Source organism: Pollachius pollachius, assembly GCF_949987615.1.
Source record: "Pollachius pollachius genome assembly, chromosome: 18".
Lineage (NCBI taxonomy): Eukaryota > Metazoa > Chordata > Actinopteri > Gadiformes > Gadidae > Pollachius > Pollachius pollachius.
In genome coordinates, this window is record NC_136951.1 from 14,348,416 (window position 1) to 14,361,709 (window position 13,294).

The 13,294-nt window shown below is 45.8% G+C and overlaps 1 protein-coding gene across 1 annotated transcript in view; it reads left to right on the forward strand.

Annotated features, from left to right (window-relative positions):
• celsr1a (cadherin EGF LAG seven-pass G-type receptor 1a) overlaps positions 1-13,294 on the forward strand; it is a gene marked incomplete at its 3' end in the record, with an annotated part of 81,136 nt that overhangs the window by 48,852 nt on the left and 18,990 nt on the right. Inside the window, exons 7-14 of the mRNA XM_079755932.1 lie at positions 3,504-3,661; positions 6,384-6,547; positions 6,786-6,911; positions 10,163-10,329; positions 10,720-10,905; positions 11,588-11,701; positions 12,201-12,375; positions 12,857-12,998. Of these exons, the coding sequence (XP_079612058.1) occupies positions 3,504-3,661; positions 6,384-6,547; positions 6,786-6,911; positions 10,163-10,329; positions 10,720-10,905; positions 11,588-11,701; positions 12,201-12,375; positions 12,857-12,998 (1,232 nt within the window). The remainder of the gene's footprint in view (positions 1-3,503; positions 3,662-6,383; positions 6,548-6,785; positions 6,912-10,162; positions 10,330-10,719; positions 10,906-11,587; positions 11,702-12,200; positions 12,376-12,856; positions 12,999-13,294) is intronic.

Consider the following 13,294-nt stretch of genomic DNA (forward strand, 5'->3'; position numbering starts at 1 on the left):
CGCCTTAACACACTGTTTCAGACGGTCCAGTGGGTTTCATTTTGTTCTTGTCTCAAACACCACCCAGCTCGTTATGTATCAACCAATCAGGCCTTAGTGCACGCAAACCTCTCAGCTAGCCGTGTAAGCAAACCGATATTGTGTCAGTTGGTGGCTTGGGTCTTAACTAGTTTGTGTGTGTGTGTGTGTGTGTGTGTGTGTGTGTGTGTGTGTGTGTGTGTGTGTGTCTTCATTGTGGCTGAGCGTGGGGATCAAGTGCGTCGCCATGACTCCTGAAGGCCGGGTTGCCCCTGGAGACTCTGCTGGGGCCCCCCTTAAAATGAGGGGTCCAGAGAGCAGCGAACCCTCTCTGTGTGTCCCCCCAACACACACACACACACACACACACACACACACACACACACACACACACACACACACACACACACACACACACACACTCTCACACAATGAGACACATACACACACACACACACACACACATACTCACACAATGACGCACACACAAACACACATGCTTATACAATGAAATGCACACTCACACAACGACACACACACACACACACACACACACACACACACACACACACACACACACACATTCCACTACTCCACAGGGAATCAATAAAGAGGCATTTTGGAGTACAACTAAAGAATTGTTTCCATGCCAACTGTTGCCAACCATGGACATCAATTTATCAATACTTTAGTTTGGTACGTTTTACCGCCCCTGCGTTGTGTTCTTCTCATCAGTTTCCCCATCAATCTCTCTATAAGTACACTGATGAGAATGGTGGGGTCACTGTCTCTATCTAACTATAGTATCTCTCTCTCTCTCTTTCACTCTCTCAATATATATATATATATATATATATATCTACAGTATTTCTCTCTCTGTCTTTCTATCTCTATCTGTATATCTCTATCAATCTTCTATATCTATCTACAGTGTCTAACTATGGCTCTATCATATACCTTTCTATGTGTGTATGTATCTATCTCTGCAGAATCTATCATTCTCTCTTTCTGCTCTCTATCCTTCTCTCTTCCTTCCTCTCCCTCCCCCTCTCCCTTCCCTTCTCTCCCCTCTCTGTCTGAAGACCTGGCTCACTTGAGACAAACTTGATCCTAATGGTTCCACTTAAGATTACTTAGCCTCGATAGTCGCTTCGTTAACGGGGCCGTGAACCCAATATAATTGTTTTGGGTTTTAAACGTGGTCATACGTCTTATATGATACTTCAACATAGTAACCTATTCAATGCTATAGCTGTTATTGAAATTAGACCGGTGTGCATTAGAGAAAGCAGGATCAAAATCGTGTGCATTTGCGAGCGTTCCACTCTGCTCCGGTTGGAGGTGGCTTTAATTGTGTGTCGTCGAGGTGCCTTTTGGTAAACTCCTCGGCGTCACGACAAGGGGACACAGGCGGCGGGATGTGTGTGGATGTTCGGTTGACGTTGACGAAAGCATCCGAGAGAGAGTTCATCTTCCTAGAACTGTCAGCCCAATATTAATATCTAAGTGTTTGATTCGAGCTGAAACGAGGGAGGTCATGATTTACAGGAGTTTCTCCAGCTTCCGGGGGGGGGGGGGGTTGTGGGCGTGGCCAGAGCCGGTGCCGGTCTGGACAGGTGTGACCACCTACCTGTACCCTGCAGGTAGGAGGCCCTCGTGCACGCTCTGGGCTTAACGGCTGTTTGATCATGTGCACTCTGTTGTTCGGGATTAACAGTCCAAACATGATTGAGCTCGGATTATGGCTCGGATAAACTGGGATTACTTTGAACAAAAAAGTTTGCAGTATTTACAGTTAGTACGTATATGGTGTGTTTATAAAATATGTTAAATTAATTGTTTTGTTTGTGTGCAAAAATGCCTATTTGTCTGACGTTTGATCTCATAGTTTCATTTTTCATGTCCCTTTAATCTTTGGAAAGCATAAGGCCATTGAGTTCAGTTTTAATGTCTTTACCAACGATGCACTGCCCCAAGACCACTCCTAGTACTTTTATTTTGCCCACCCTCTCCTTTGTCTGGAACGTAATACCGGGAAGAGGAGTCGTGTCATTTGATCGCAATTAGATCTTTATCTGGTCATTATATATAATAAGGCGTTTTGTCTCTTTTGTTAAACCGTTTTTTAAGGGAAGTACTGAAAGGAATTCCCAAGAAATGAAAGGAATAGAAGTGAGAGAGAGAGAGAGAGAGAGAGAGAGAGAGAGAGAGAGAGATTTAGCACAGAGATGAGCATCATAATACATCAACACAAAGAAAAAAATGGATTGGGAGTATTAATGGAAGCATGTTGTTGTCTGTATCGGGCCGTTTGCTGACGGCCAAAACATGTTTTTTGGGGGGTGTTGCCCGTGGAAACGGGGCATGGCAAAAGGGAGTGTCAGTAGTGCCTGCATGTCACTTCCTGTCTCTTACTTCCGGTCGGTCACTTCCTGTATGTCTGTTTGATTGTACTGTCATTGACCTGTGATTCATGCATGGATGTCTGTCTGTCTGTCTCTCTTTTACTGCGTCTATTTCTGTCATGTGTAAAGAATCATGCTAACTCTCTCTGTCTCGGTCTCTCGCTCTCTCTCCCATAGGACTGTTTTATTTATGTTGTCTATTTCTGTCTCTTTGTTCTTTGTGTTCATCCACCAGCCTCCCATTATGTTAATCCTCTTTAGGACAAAGTTCAGCACATTCCTTTTCTCTCTGTTTCTCTTTCTGTTTCTACCTCCTCACTCTCTCTCTCACTCTCCACTCTGCAATTGTACGCCTGAATCTCTACAATATAAACATTTTATTCATGCAAACTTTAAACGTATTCAACCTATGTTTGTGTTATGGTTAAGCTATCAAACCACATTTCTATCTGTATTTCAGTCTAAACCGCCAGGATCTTGTGTGAACACATTGTAAGATCATATATATATGATATACCTAACAGGTATACAGCAGGTATACCTCAGCAGGTTCTAAGCTTTTAACATTTAAACAAATCAGTAAGAACTAGTGTATACTTTCCTTCCCGCCATTTGCTGTGTTCCGTGGCCTGGTTTTCTACTTTACCATCAGACCCTAGGTGTTGTCTTGAAAGGTACGGCTCAGAGGCCTGATCTTCTAAGCTGTTTTAGAACTATGGGTCGGTCTCTGGCCTTGAAGGGGGTTAGCTTGAGCTAGGATAGAAAGCTGTTCTCTTATAGTTTCATAAAGTGGGCGATGTTGAACCTTGAGGTTGGTTAAACAACAACGTCTTTGAATTGTAGATGCACAACAAAAAGAACACACACACCTGCCTCCCTGACCTTTTTGTATAATAAATTGTGCTTGTGTATTCCTTAATAGCGCACAAAGAATATAAACACCATGATGCAGTCTCCAAAACATTCAGTACCAACATGTCTGCCCACAGTTAGTTTGGAGGCTAGCTGTTCGTTCAACTCCTAGCCGTAGTGCTAGCTGAAAGCTAACATCTAACCTTTGACCTTTCCTCCCTTTTGCAGCCCAACATCGGCCGGCTGGGCATCCCCCACGGCCCCTCGGGCGAGAAGGTGGCCGTGGTCGCCGTGGACGACTGCGACATCGCCATGGCGATCCGCTTCGGCAACCAGATTGGGAACTACTCCTGCGCCGCTCAGGGAACCCAGACGGGACAGAAGAAGTGGGTTTTGCTCCGGTTTCTAATCTGGATTCTAACTGGTTTCTCTTCTTAGTTCTAATCTGGATTCTAACTGTCTCTATTCTTCGTTCTAATCGGGATTCTAACTGGTTTCTCTTCTTAGTTCTAATCTGGATTCTAACTGGTTTCTATTCTTCGTTGTATTCTGGATTCTAAAATGTTTATATTCTTCGTTCTAAGATGGATTTTAACTGATTTCTATTCTTTGTTCTATTCTGGATTCTAACTGATTCCTATTCTTCGTTGTATTCTGGATTCTAACTGGTTTATATTCTTTGTTGTTATCTGGATTCTAACTGGTGTCTATTCTTCATTGTAATCTCGACTCTAACTGGTTTCCATTCTTCACTCTAATGGAGATTCTAGAATGGCTTCCAGTCTTCGTTAGAATCTGGATTCTAATCCATATGAAGGGTCTTTACTCAGAGGAAATATCGAGATTTAAAGACTCAGACAGTTTGGAGGGCCACGATTAAACCGTCTTAGCCTGTTTATGCACAGAGTTCATGAGGGATCCCAGCTTGATGTGCAGACGCACATACAGGTTCAGATTTACAACACAGCCATGGTGAGCCCCGTCTGGAGCTGTAATGGTGGGAGTCAGGATTAATAATATATTTACAAGGGCTGAGTTGTAGAATCGCAAAACAGAGTAGGCCCATAGAAGATGCACACCTCATCCCTCATGCTTTTGCTCCCGCAAGAGATCCTGTCTAGACGAGAATTATTGAATTCTATGTTCTGCTCAATGTGAACAAACGTTTTACAGAGGAGTGTAATCCTGCTCTGTCTGCAGTGATGTTCGCTGAGAGGAGAGGAGAGGTTAGCAAGCAGGTTTTAACACATTCACTCATTCACTCAATCACCAATATTAAGCTGTGGGGAGACAGAGAGGGAGAGAGAGGAGGAGGGAGACAGAGAGGGAGATAACCAGGGAGACAGATGGAGAGTCAGAGGGAGAGAGCGAGGGAGAGACAGGGAGAGAGAAAAGGAGGCAAAGAGAGAGAAAGATAGTGAAGGAGGAAGAAAGTAGGAGAGAAAGAAAAAGGTAGAGGCAGAGAAACATTGAGAGACACAGGCAGAAAGATAAGAAGGTAGACCGAGAAAGAGTCTGAAAGAGGCGTTGGGATAAAGAGAGAGAGAGAAGGAGAAAGACATATTCAGAAAGAGAGCGAGAGAGCGGTGAACTTCAAAGCAGATTTAATGAGGTAACATTCCTTGTGGTACTACTGGCCCAGGCCGCAGTAGCTTGGCGCTATGGGATGGATTAACTAGCCTTTGTGTTTAACTTGTTCGTTTGTGTGTACAAAACACCAACACATTGCAAGCCGTTACAATTACAACAACCTGATTTCACGCACGCACAAACACACCACCCACATACCAGCTGCTGCTTTCAACGAACTTTATGAAAATGTTTGTTTTTGTCAAAGAAGTGTTGTGAGACACGTGAGACAGGTATTTTATGTTGTTGAGCTTATTATGATTCTGTACTTTTATTCTATTCTGTACTTTATTAATGATACCAACATTTACATTACAAGCAGGCTATCATATGGTTGGATTAAATAAATGGAAATCTCTAGCAGGTTTACTGCAAAAATATGCAAAACATTATTACAGAACAAACAGTTGTTAAGTTCATTCATAATTAATGATACATAACCCCATCCCTAAAAAGTAGTTGAACTAGATAGCAATGACTCATAAAAAAGTTTTTTGTATAATGTAACGTTTCATGTTGCCATTTACATCTTTGTTTATCTAGTGTATAAATATATATTTTCCATTATTATATTATTTTATTCTTAATTCAATTTTTGTAACTTTTTCATTCTTAATATTATCCTGTACTTTCCTGTACCCTCCTTATTTTACTCTTACATCTTTATTAATAATTTTGTGTATAAATATATATTTTCCATACTTTATTTTATCATTAATTACATTTTTGTAATTTTTTCATTCTTAATATTATCCTTTAATTTCTATAAATTTTCCGTCTGGATTAATTTGGTACATTCTAGCATCTTTGATCTTTCATCAGCTATATTCATGTTGGTTGAGATGTGATTGGGTGCTGTTCTGATCCAGCTTGTGTTGAGATGTGATTGGGTGCTGTTCTGATCCAGCTTGTGTTGAGATGTGATTGGGTGCCGTTCTGATCCAGCTTGTGTTGAGATGTGATTGGGTGCCGTTCTGATCCAGCTTGTGTTGAGATGTGATTGGGTGCCGTTCTGATCCAGCTTGTGTTGAGATGTGGATCCAGCTTGTGTTGAGATGTGATTGGGTGCCGTTCTGATCCAGCTTGTGTTGAGATGTGATTGGGTGCCGTTCTGATCCAGCTTGTGTTGACATGTGATTGGGTGCCGTTCTGATCCAGCTTGTGTTGAGATGTGTTTGCTTGCCGTTCTGATCCAGCTTGTGTTGAGATGTGATTGGGTGCCGTTCTGATCCAGCTTGTGTTGAGATGTGATTGGGTGCCGTTCTGATCCAGCTTGTGTTGAGATGTGATTTGTTGCCGTTCTGATCCAGCTTGTGTTGAGATGTGATTGGGTGCCGTTCTGATCCAGCTTGTGTTGAGATGTGATTGGGTGCCGTTCTGATCCAGCTTGTGTTGAGATGTGATTGGATGCCGTTCTGATCCAGCTTGTGTTGAGATGTGATTGGAAGCTGTTCTGACCGAGTTTGTGTTTGTCTGCAGATCTCTGGACCTGACCGGGCCTCTGTTGCTAGGCGGAGTCCCAAACCTTCCTGAAGACTTCCCGGTCCTGAACCGGGACTTTGTGGGCTGCATGGGGAACCTCACCATCGACAGCAAGCCCACTGACATGGCTAGCTTCATCGCTAACAACGGCACCAACGCAGGTGATATCTGACACACGATAATCATGCTAATCATGCTAATCCCATTTTGTGTATAGACATACATTCCTCAAAGTTGGATTGACAAATTTCTTTGGCATGTCATTTCACACTTTTAATGTGGATCAGGTTTGAGTTTATGTGCTTATCATGACTCTTTATCATTACTCATTCCTCTGTAGTTGATGATTACTCTGAGCCAGTCCCAGTGTGAACCTGAGTTTGTGTGTTGGTAATCCAGGCTGTCCGGCCAAGAAGAACTTCTGCTCGCGGGACGTGTGTCAGAACGGAGGGGAGTGCGTGAACCTCTGGAACACCCATGGGTGCACCTGTCCCACCGGATACGGCGGGAAGAACTGCGAACAGGGTGAGCGTGTGTGTGTGTGTGTGTGTGTGTGTGTGTGTGTGTGTGTGTGTGTGTGTGTGTGTGTGTGTGTGTGTGTGTGTGTGTCTGTGTAGGACCAAGAGAGGAATAATTGGAGGGGAAGAAGGAGTTTAAAATTTAAAAAGCTGAACCAGTGACCCCCCTGAGTGTGTGTGTGTGTGTGTGTGTGTGTGTGTGTGTGTGTGTGTGTGTGTGTGTGTGTGTGTGTGTGTGTGTGTGTGTGTGTGTGTGTGTGTGTGTAAATGTGTCAGTTATGTTCCTGGTCCACTTCCTGTCTCTCCAAACGAGTGAGGATGAAGTAATGTCATCGTGTTGGACAACAATAATAACTGCTCTCTCTAACCCGCGGTTTGCGGTGTGTGTGTGTGTGTGTGTGTGTGTGTGTGTGTGTGTGTGTGTGTGTGTGTGTGTGTGTGTGTGTGTGTGTGTGTGTGTATGTTTGTACTCTTCTCACGGCTCAGAGGTTTTACATGACTCACGTTCTGCTTGTCCCATCTTGCTCTGTAGCGATGTACCTGTGTTTGTAAGTGTGTGTGTGTGTGTGTGTGTGTGTGTGTTTGTAAGCATGTATGTGTGTGTGTGTGTGTGTGTGTGTGTGTGTGTGTTTGTAAGTGTGGGTGTGTTCGTAAATGTGTGTGCGTTTGTAACTGTGTGTGTGTGCTGTGCAGGCATTTCAGGTGATCCTCAATCTAATGAAATACCTTTACCTTTCCAGACACATTCTATCTATCCCTGATGCATCTAAACACACACGAAGAAACCAAAAAAAACATTATAGACTTGGAAGTACAAGTCTATAATGTTAATAATAATGTCTACAAAACACCCACACTGGGCCTCGAACCCAGAACCTTTCGGCTAAGACCAAAGCACCCCTCCCACTACGCTTCCCTGCGCCAAGAATAAGCCTCCCATTCCCGTGAACCACGCTGAACACGATCAAACAGTGACGGTGTGAAACACAACAAACTATCCTCTTCTAAACCCTGGCATCTCCGCGCCCGCCTGGCGCCGGATGAAAGCAGGAAGCTCCTCTCTGGATCCGCTGCGCCACGTTCCCCGGCGCTATTGTTGCTCACACCTTAGCTTCCAGGGTCCGCCACCACTCCTGTATTGGGTGGCCCGGTAAGGGGAGACGTCTGTCTCTGACCCGCAGGGCGCGGCTCCCAACAACGTGTTGTGAACGTGTAAATGTCACCACCCCCTCTCTGATGTGTGTGAGGTAGCCGTGGTTACCGTTGTCAAGCAGCGGATCCGGTGACCGAGCTGGACGGAGTTATGAGGTGGGGGGGGGGGGGGGAAGACGTCGTGGCTCGTGGTTGTCGCGGTGACACGCTCTGTCCGGACCCGAACACCTGGGGGGGGGGGGGGGGAGAAGACACCGGACCTGTCACGCGGCCATTGTTTTCGCAGAACTTTAGCTTAGCTTCTGAGGGAGCCACGGCGCGCTAGCTTAGAGCTATCCTAGTGCTGTAAGCGGGCAGCTGCATCGCTTTGGGCTTCATGAGTCAGAGAGGTCGTTTCACAGCTGCTTGTTGTTTGAAAGGTTGGCACAAAGCCACAGTATTTGTGAATATTACAGATTTGAAATGTTCCATTTTTTATTATTTTATTGATATATATACCATATTGTAGATATTGTGTACGTTTTTTTCTATATTACCAGACTGCTTGGGGTCTAGATAAGGCTCCCTTCATCCAGGTTCCATTCCAGGATCCGATCTGGATCCGGTCCAGGTGTTCTGGATCCGGTCAGGTGTTCTGGATCCAGTCCGGTTGATCTGGCACCGGTCCAAATGTTCTGGCTCCGGTCCAGATGTTCTGGCTCCGGTCCAGGTGTTCCGGACTGATGATCAGATGGGAGATTTAAAAGAGCTGAAACAGGGAATCCTTAAGTCCTCTCAAGTCTCAATCATCTGACGGCCTCACCTGTGTGTGTGTGTGTGCGTGCTTGCGTGCGTGTTGAAATATGTGCCCCTGGGGAAGAGGGATTCGGGGCTTATGAGGACGATTATCGACAGGAAACACTTACTGTACCTCGCGCTGAAAGAGATACACAGCTACTCTGTGTGTGTGTTTGTGTGTGTGTTTGTGTGTGTGTGTGTGTGTGTGTGTGTGTGTGTGTGTGTGTGTGTTTGTGCGTGTGCGTGTGTGTTTGTGGGCCCCAGGGGCGGTTAAACGTTCAAAGCCTGCTGTACTCAACCATTAATAAACAATGTCCCTCTCTCTCTCTGTATATCTTTCTCTCTATCTTTATACCTCTCTCTATCTGCAGCTATCTCTCTTTATATCTTTCTCTCTCTCACTCTCTCCCCCTCTCTCTCTCTCTCTCTCTCTCTCTCTTTCTTTCTTTCTTTCTCTCTCTCTCTCTCTCCCTCTCTCTGTATCTCTCTCCATGTCTCTCTCTCTGTAACTCTGTCTCTCTCTCTGTGTCTCTTTACTCTCTTGCACGCTCTAGCTCTCTCCTCTTCTCTCTCTCTCACTGAATCTCTCTGTCTCTCTATTATTCTGCCTCTGTGTCTCTTGCTGTCTCTCTCTATCCATCTCTCTCTCTCTCTCTCTCTCTCTCTCTCTCTCTCTCTCTGTGTCTCAGTGGCTCTCTCCCCCTCTGCTCTGTCTGTGTACAGTAGTCAGCCTTTAGGAGGTCTGGCAGCCTGTCTGAGTCTGGATGTCTCAGCCGGTTCCCTGTAATTACCTTCTGACACTAAATGTACGGTAGAAGGGAACATGTCCAATTGGTGTTGAAGTGAAATGTTAATAATAGTTCTATAGTTTTTTATAAATCATGTTCATTTTACAGTTCATAAATTTTACACAACTGTGCGTCATAACATGCAAACCTCTACTTGTATTTTTCTTTGTATAACCTACATTGTATAACCTTATTCATTTTAAATTGTATATTATGTAGTTTGGTACTTTTAATTAATATTCATGTTATTTATTTGTTGTTGGTAGTATACATATAACTTACATATTATATATATTATATATTATAAATAATATATGGGGAGCTTTTACATTGAAACCCAGATTTCAGAGAAAGTTGTTTGACAAAGTTAGAGCTGCTACTTGGTCGTCATAGTCGTCACCAATCTGTGTTGAAAGTAGCACCAATCAGTCGTCGAAGCAACACCAAGCCTCGCATTACCGCGTGTCTCCGCTGTTTAGCCAATCACGGTGGCTGTAATAGTCCCATGTTGACCGGGTCTGCCCCCCCCCCCCCCGTGCAGTGATGCCGGCCCCCCAGTTCTACGACGGCGAGGCGCTGGTGTCCTGGAGCGAGCCGGACGTCACCATCGCCGTTCCCTGGTACCTGGGCCTGATGTTCCGCACCCGGCAGCCAGGGGGCACCCTGATGCAGGCCAACGCCGGACGCTCCTCCACCATCAACCTCATGGTGAGTCGCGCTTTTCGGAGAGATTCCGACAAGTTCATTTTTTCCGACACGTTGATGTATTTATTTTTAAAGAGAAGGTACGTGACAGTGTCAATACAGACACGCTTATTTAAGAAGAAGGTAGACATTTTGTAAACATGTAGTCCAGGATTTAAATATAACCAGCGTTATACTGTCGGCTAACTAATAACTTCGGAAAAAAAAGCGTGTTGATTATTTATCCAGCATACAGGGGATACGTTAGCTACGCCAGCTAGCATGTTTGTGCTAGCTAACATGCTTGCGCTTTTACACTGGCGGTTACGTTTACTAGCTTAACTCGTCGTGATGCCTTTGACCAATCCTCTCTCTCCATCTATGCCCCTCCCCCCCTCCTCCTCCCCTCGCCAGGTGAGTGGACAGCAGGTGCGTCTGGAGGTGTGGTTTCAGGACGAGCTGGTGGCGTCGTTAGCCTTCGCGCAGGTGCGTGTCAGCGACGGCGAGTGGCACCACCTGCTGGTGGAGCTGAGCAGCTTCAAGGACGGCCAGGACATCAAGTACATGGCGTCGGTGTCGCTGGACTACGGCATGTACCAGGTACAGAGCAGAACACCTGACAGAACACGTTACAGAGCGCTACAGAACACGTTACAGAGCGTTACAAAACACGTTACAGAACACTTTACAGAACACGCTACAGAACACATTACAGAACACGTTACAGAGCGTTACAGAACACGTTACAGAACACGTTACAAAACGTTACAGAACACGATACAGAACACGCTACAGAACACGTTACAGAACACGTTACAGAACACGTTACAGAACACGTTACAGAACACGTTACAGAATGTTACATAACACACTACAGAACACATTACAGAACACGTTACAGAACACGTTACAGAATGTTACATAACACACTACAGAACACATTACAGAACACGTTACAGAACACGTTACAGAACATGCTACAGAACACGTTACAGAACACGTTACAGAACAAGTTACAGAACACGCTGCAGAACACGTTACAGAACACGTTACAGAACACGTTACAGAACACGTTACAGAATGTTACAGAACATGTTAAAGAACAAGTTCAAGGGTTGACCATTAAATCTTGTTTAGGGATCTTCAGTGTCATTGTCACCCATTTTACTTAGTTTGCTTTAATCTTCATTTTCCCTTAACTAAATTGAATGACTTAATTCATGTGTGTGTGCGTGCGTGTGTGTGTGTGCGTGCGTGCGTGTGTGTGTGTGTGTGTGTTCAGAGGTCGGTGGAGATCGGTAACGAGCTGCCCGGGCTGAAGGTGAAGACTCTGTTCGTGGGCGGACTACCGGGAGAGGGGAACCATGTGACCCAGGGCTTCACCGGCTGCATACAGGTACAGAGTGTCTCTGTGTCTCTGTGTGTCTGTCTGTGTGTGTGAGCTTGTGTTATTGTGTGTGTGCATGTTTCTGACTGTACGTGTCTGTGTGTGTGCATGTGTCTGAATGTGTGTGTGTGTGTGTTTTTGTGCATGTGCGTGTGTGTGTGTGTCTGTGTGCGTGCGTGCGTGCGTGCGTGCGTGCGTGCTTCTGATTAAGTGTGTTTGTGTGTGTGTGTGTGGGTGTGTGTGTGTTTCTGACTACCTGTTTCTGTGTGTGCGAGTGTTTCTGATTACGTGTGTGTGTGTGTGTGTGTGTATTTCTTACTACGTCTGTGTGTGCGCGGGTGTCTCTGACTGTGTGTGTGTGTGTGTGTGTGTGCATGTGTGTGTGTGTGTTTCTTACTACGTCTGTGTGTGCGCGCCTGTTTCTGACTGTGTGTGTGTGTGTGTGTGTGTGTGTGTTTCTTACTACGCCTCTGTGTGCGCGCGTGTCTCTGACTGTGTGCGTGTGCAGGGTGTGCGTATGGGCGAGACCTCCACCAACGTGCTGAACGTGAACATGGCCCAGGGCCTGAAGATCCGCGTGGAGGAGGGCTGCGACCTCGCCGACCCCTGCGACTCCAACATCTGCCCCGAGAACAGCCACTGCTCCGACGACTGGAGCACTCACACCTGCGTCTGCGACCTCGGTACACACACACACACACACACACACTGACCTACCTCTGCGTCCTCGGTACACACACACACATTAACACACACGCACACGCATGCACGCACGCACGCACACAAACACAAACACACACCTGCGTCTGTGACCTCGGTACCCACACGCACGTGCATGCATACACATGCACGTGCGCACACACACATACAAAAGCATATCTCTCCAAAGTAGTTTGGTTAAGATCTGTCATGTTGACCTGGTATCCTCAGAGTAGTTTGGTTAAGATCTGTCATGTTGACCTGACCTCCTCAGAGTAGTTTGGTTAAGATCTGTCATGTTAGCCTGATCTAGGTACGTCATGTTGATCTTATTCCCTCTCTGGTAGTTTGGTTCAGAGGAGTCGTTGGGTAGGTAGGTCATGTTAACCTGACCTCCTCAGAGTAGTTTGGTTCAGAGGAGTCGTGGGTAGGTAGGTCATGTTAATCGCTGCCATCTCTCCTCAGGGTACTTTGGGAAGGAGTGTCTGGACCCCTGCCAGCTGAACCCCTGTGAGCACGTCTCCACGTGCGTCCGCAAGCCCAGCTCCTCCCACGGCTACACCTGCGAGTGTGGAACCAGCTACTACGGCCAGTACTGCCAGAACAAGTACGTGTGTGTGTGTGTGTGTGTGTGTGTGTGTGTGTGTGTGTGTGCGTGTGCGTTTTTGTGTATGTGTGAATGTAAATTTGTGTGTGTGTGTGTGTGTGTTTCTGTGTGTGTGTGTGTGTGTGTGTGTGTCTTTGGGTTTGTGTCTTGTGTGTGTGTGTTTGTCCTTGTCTTTGCGTGTGCATGTCTGCGTATGTGTGTGACTACGGCCACTACGGACCGTACAGTACGGTTCAGACTTGGATGTAGTGACAGACAGACAGACAGACGGACTGACAAAGTCGGACAGTTAGGCA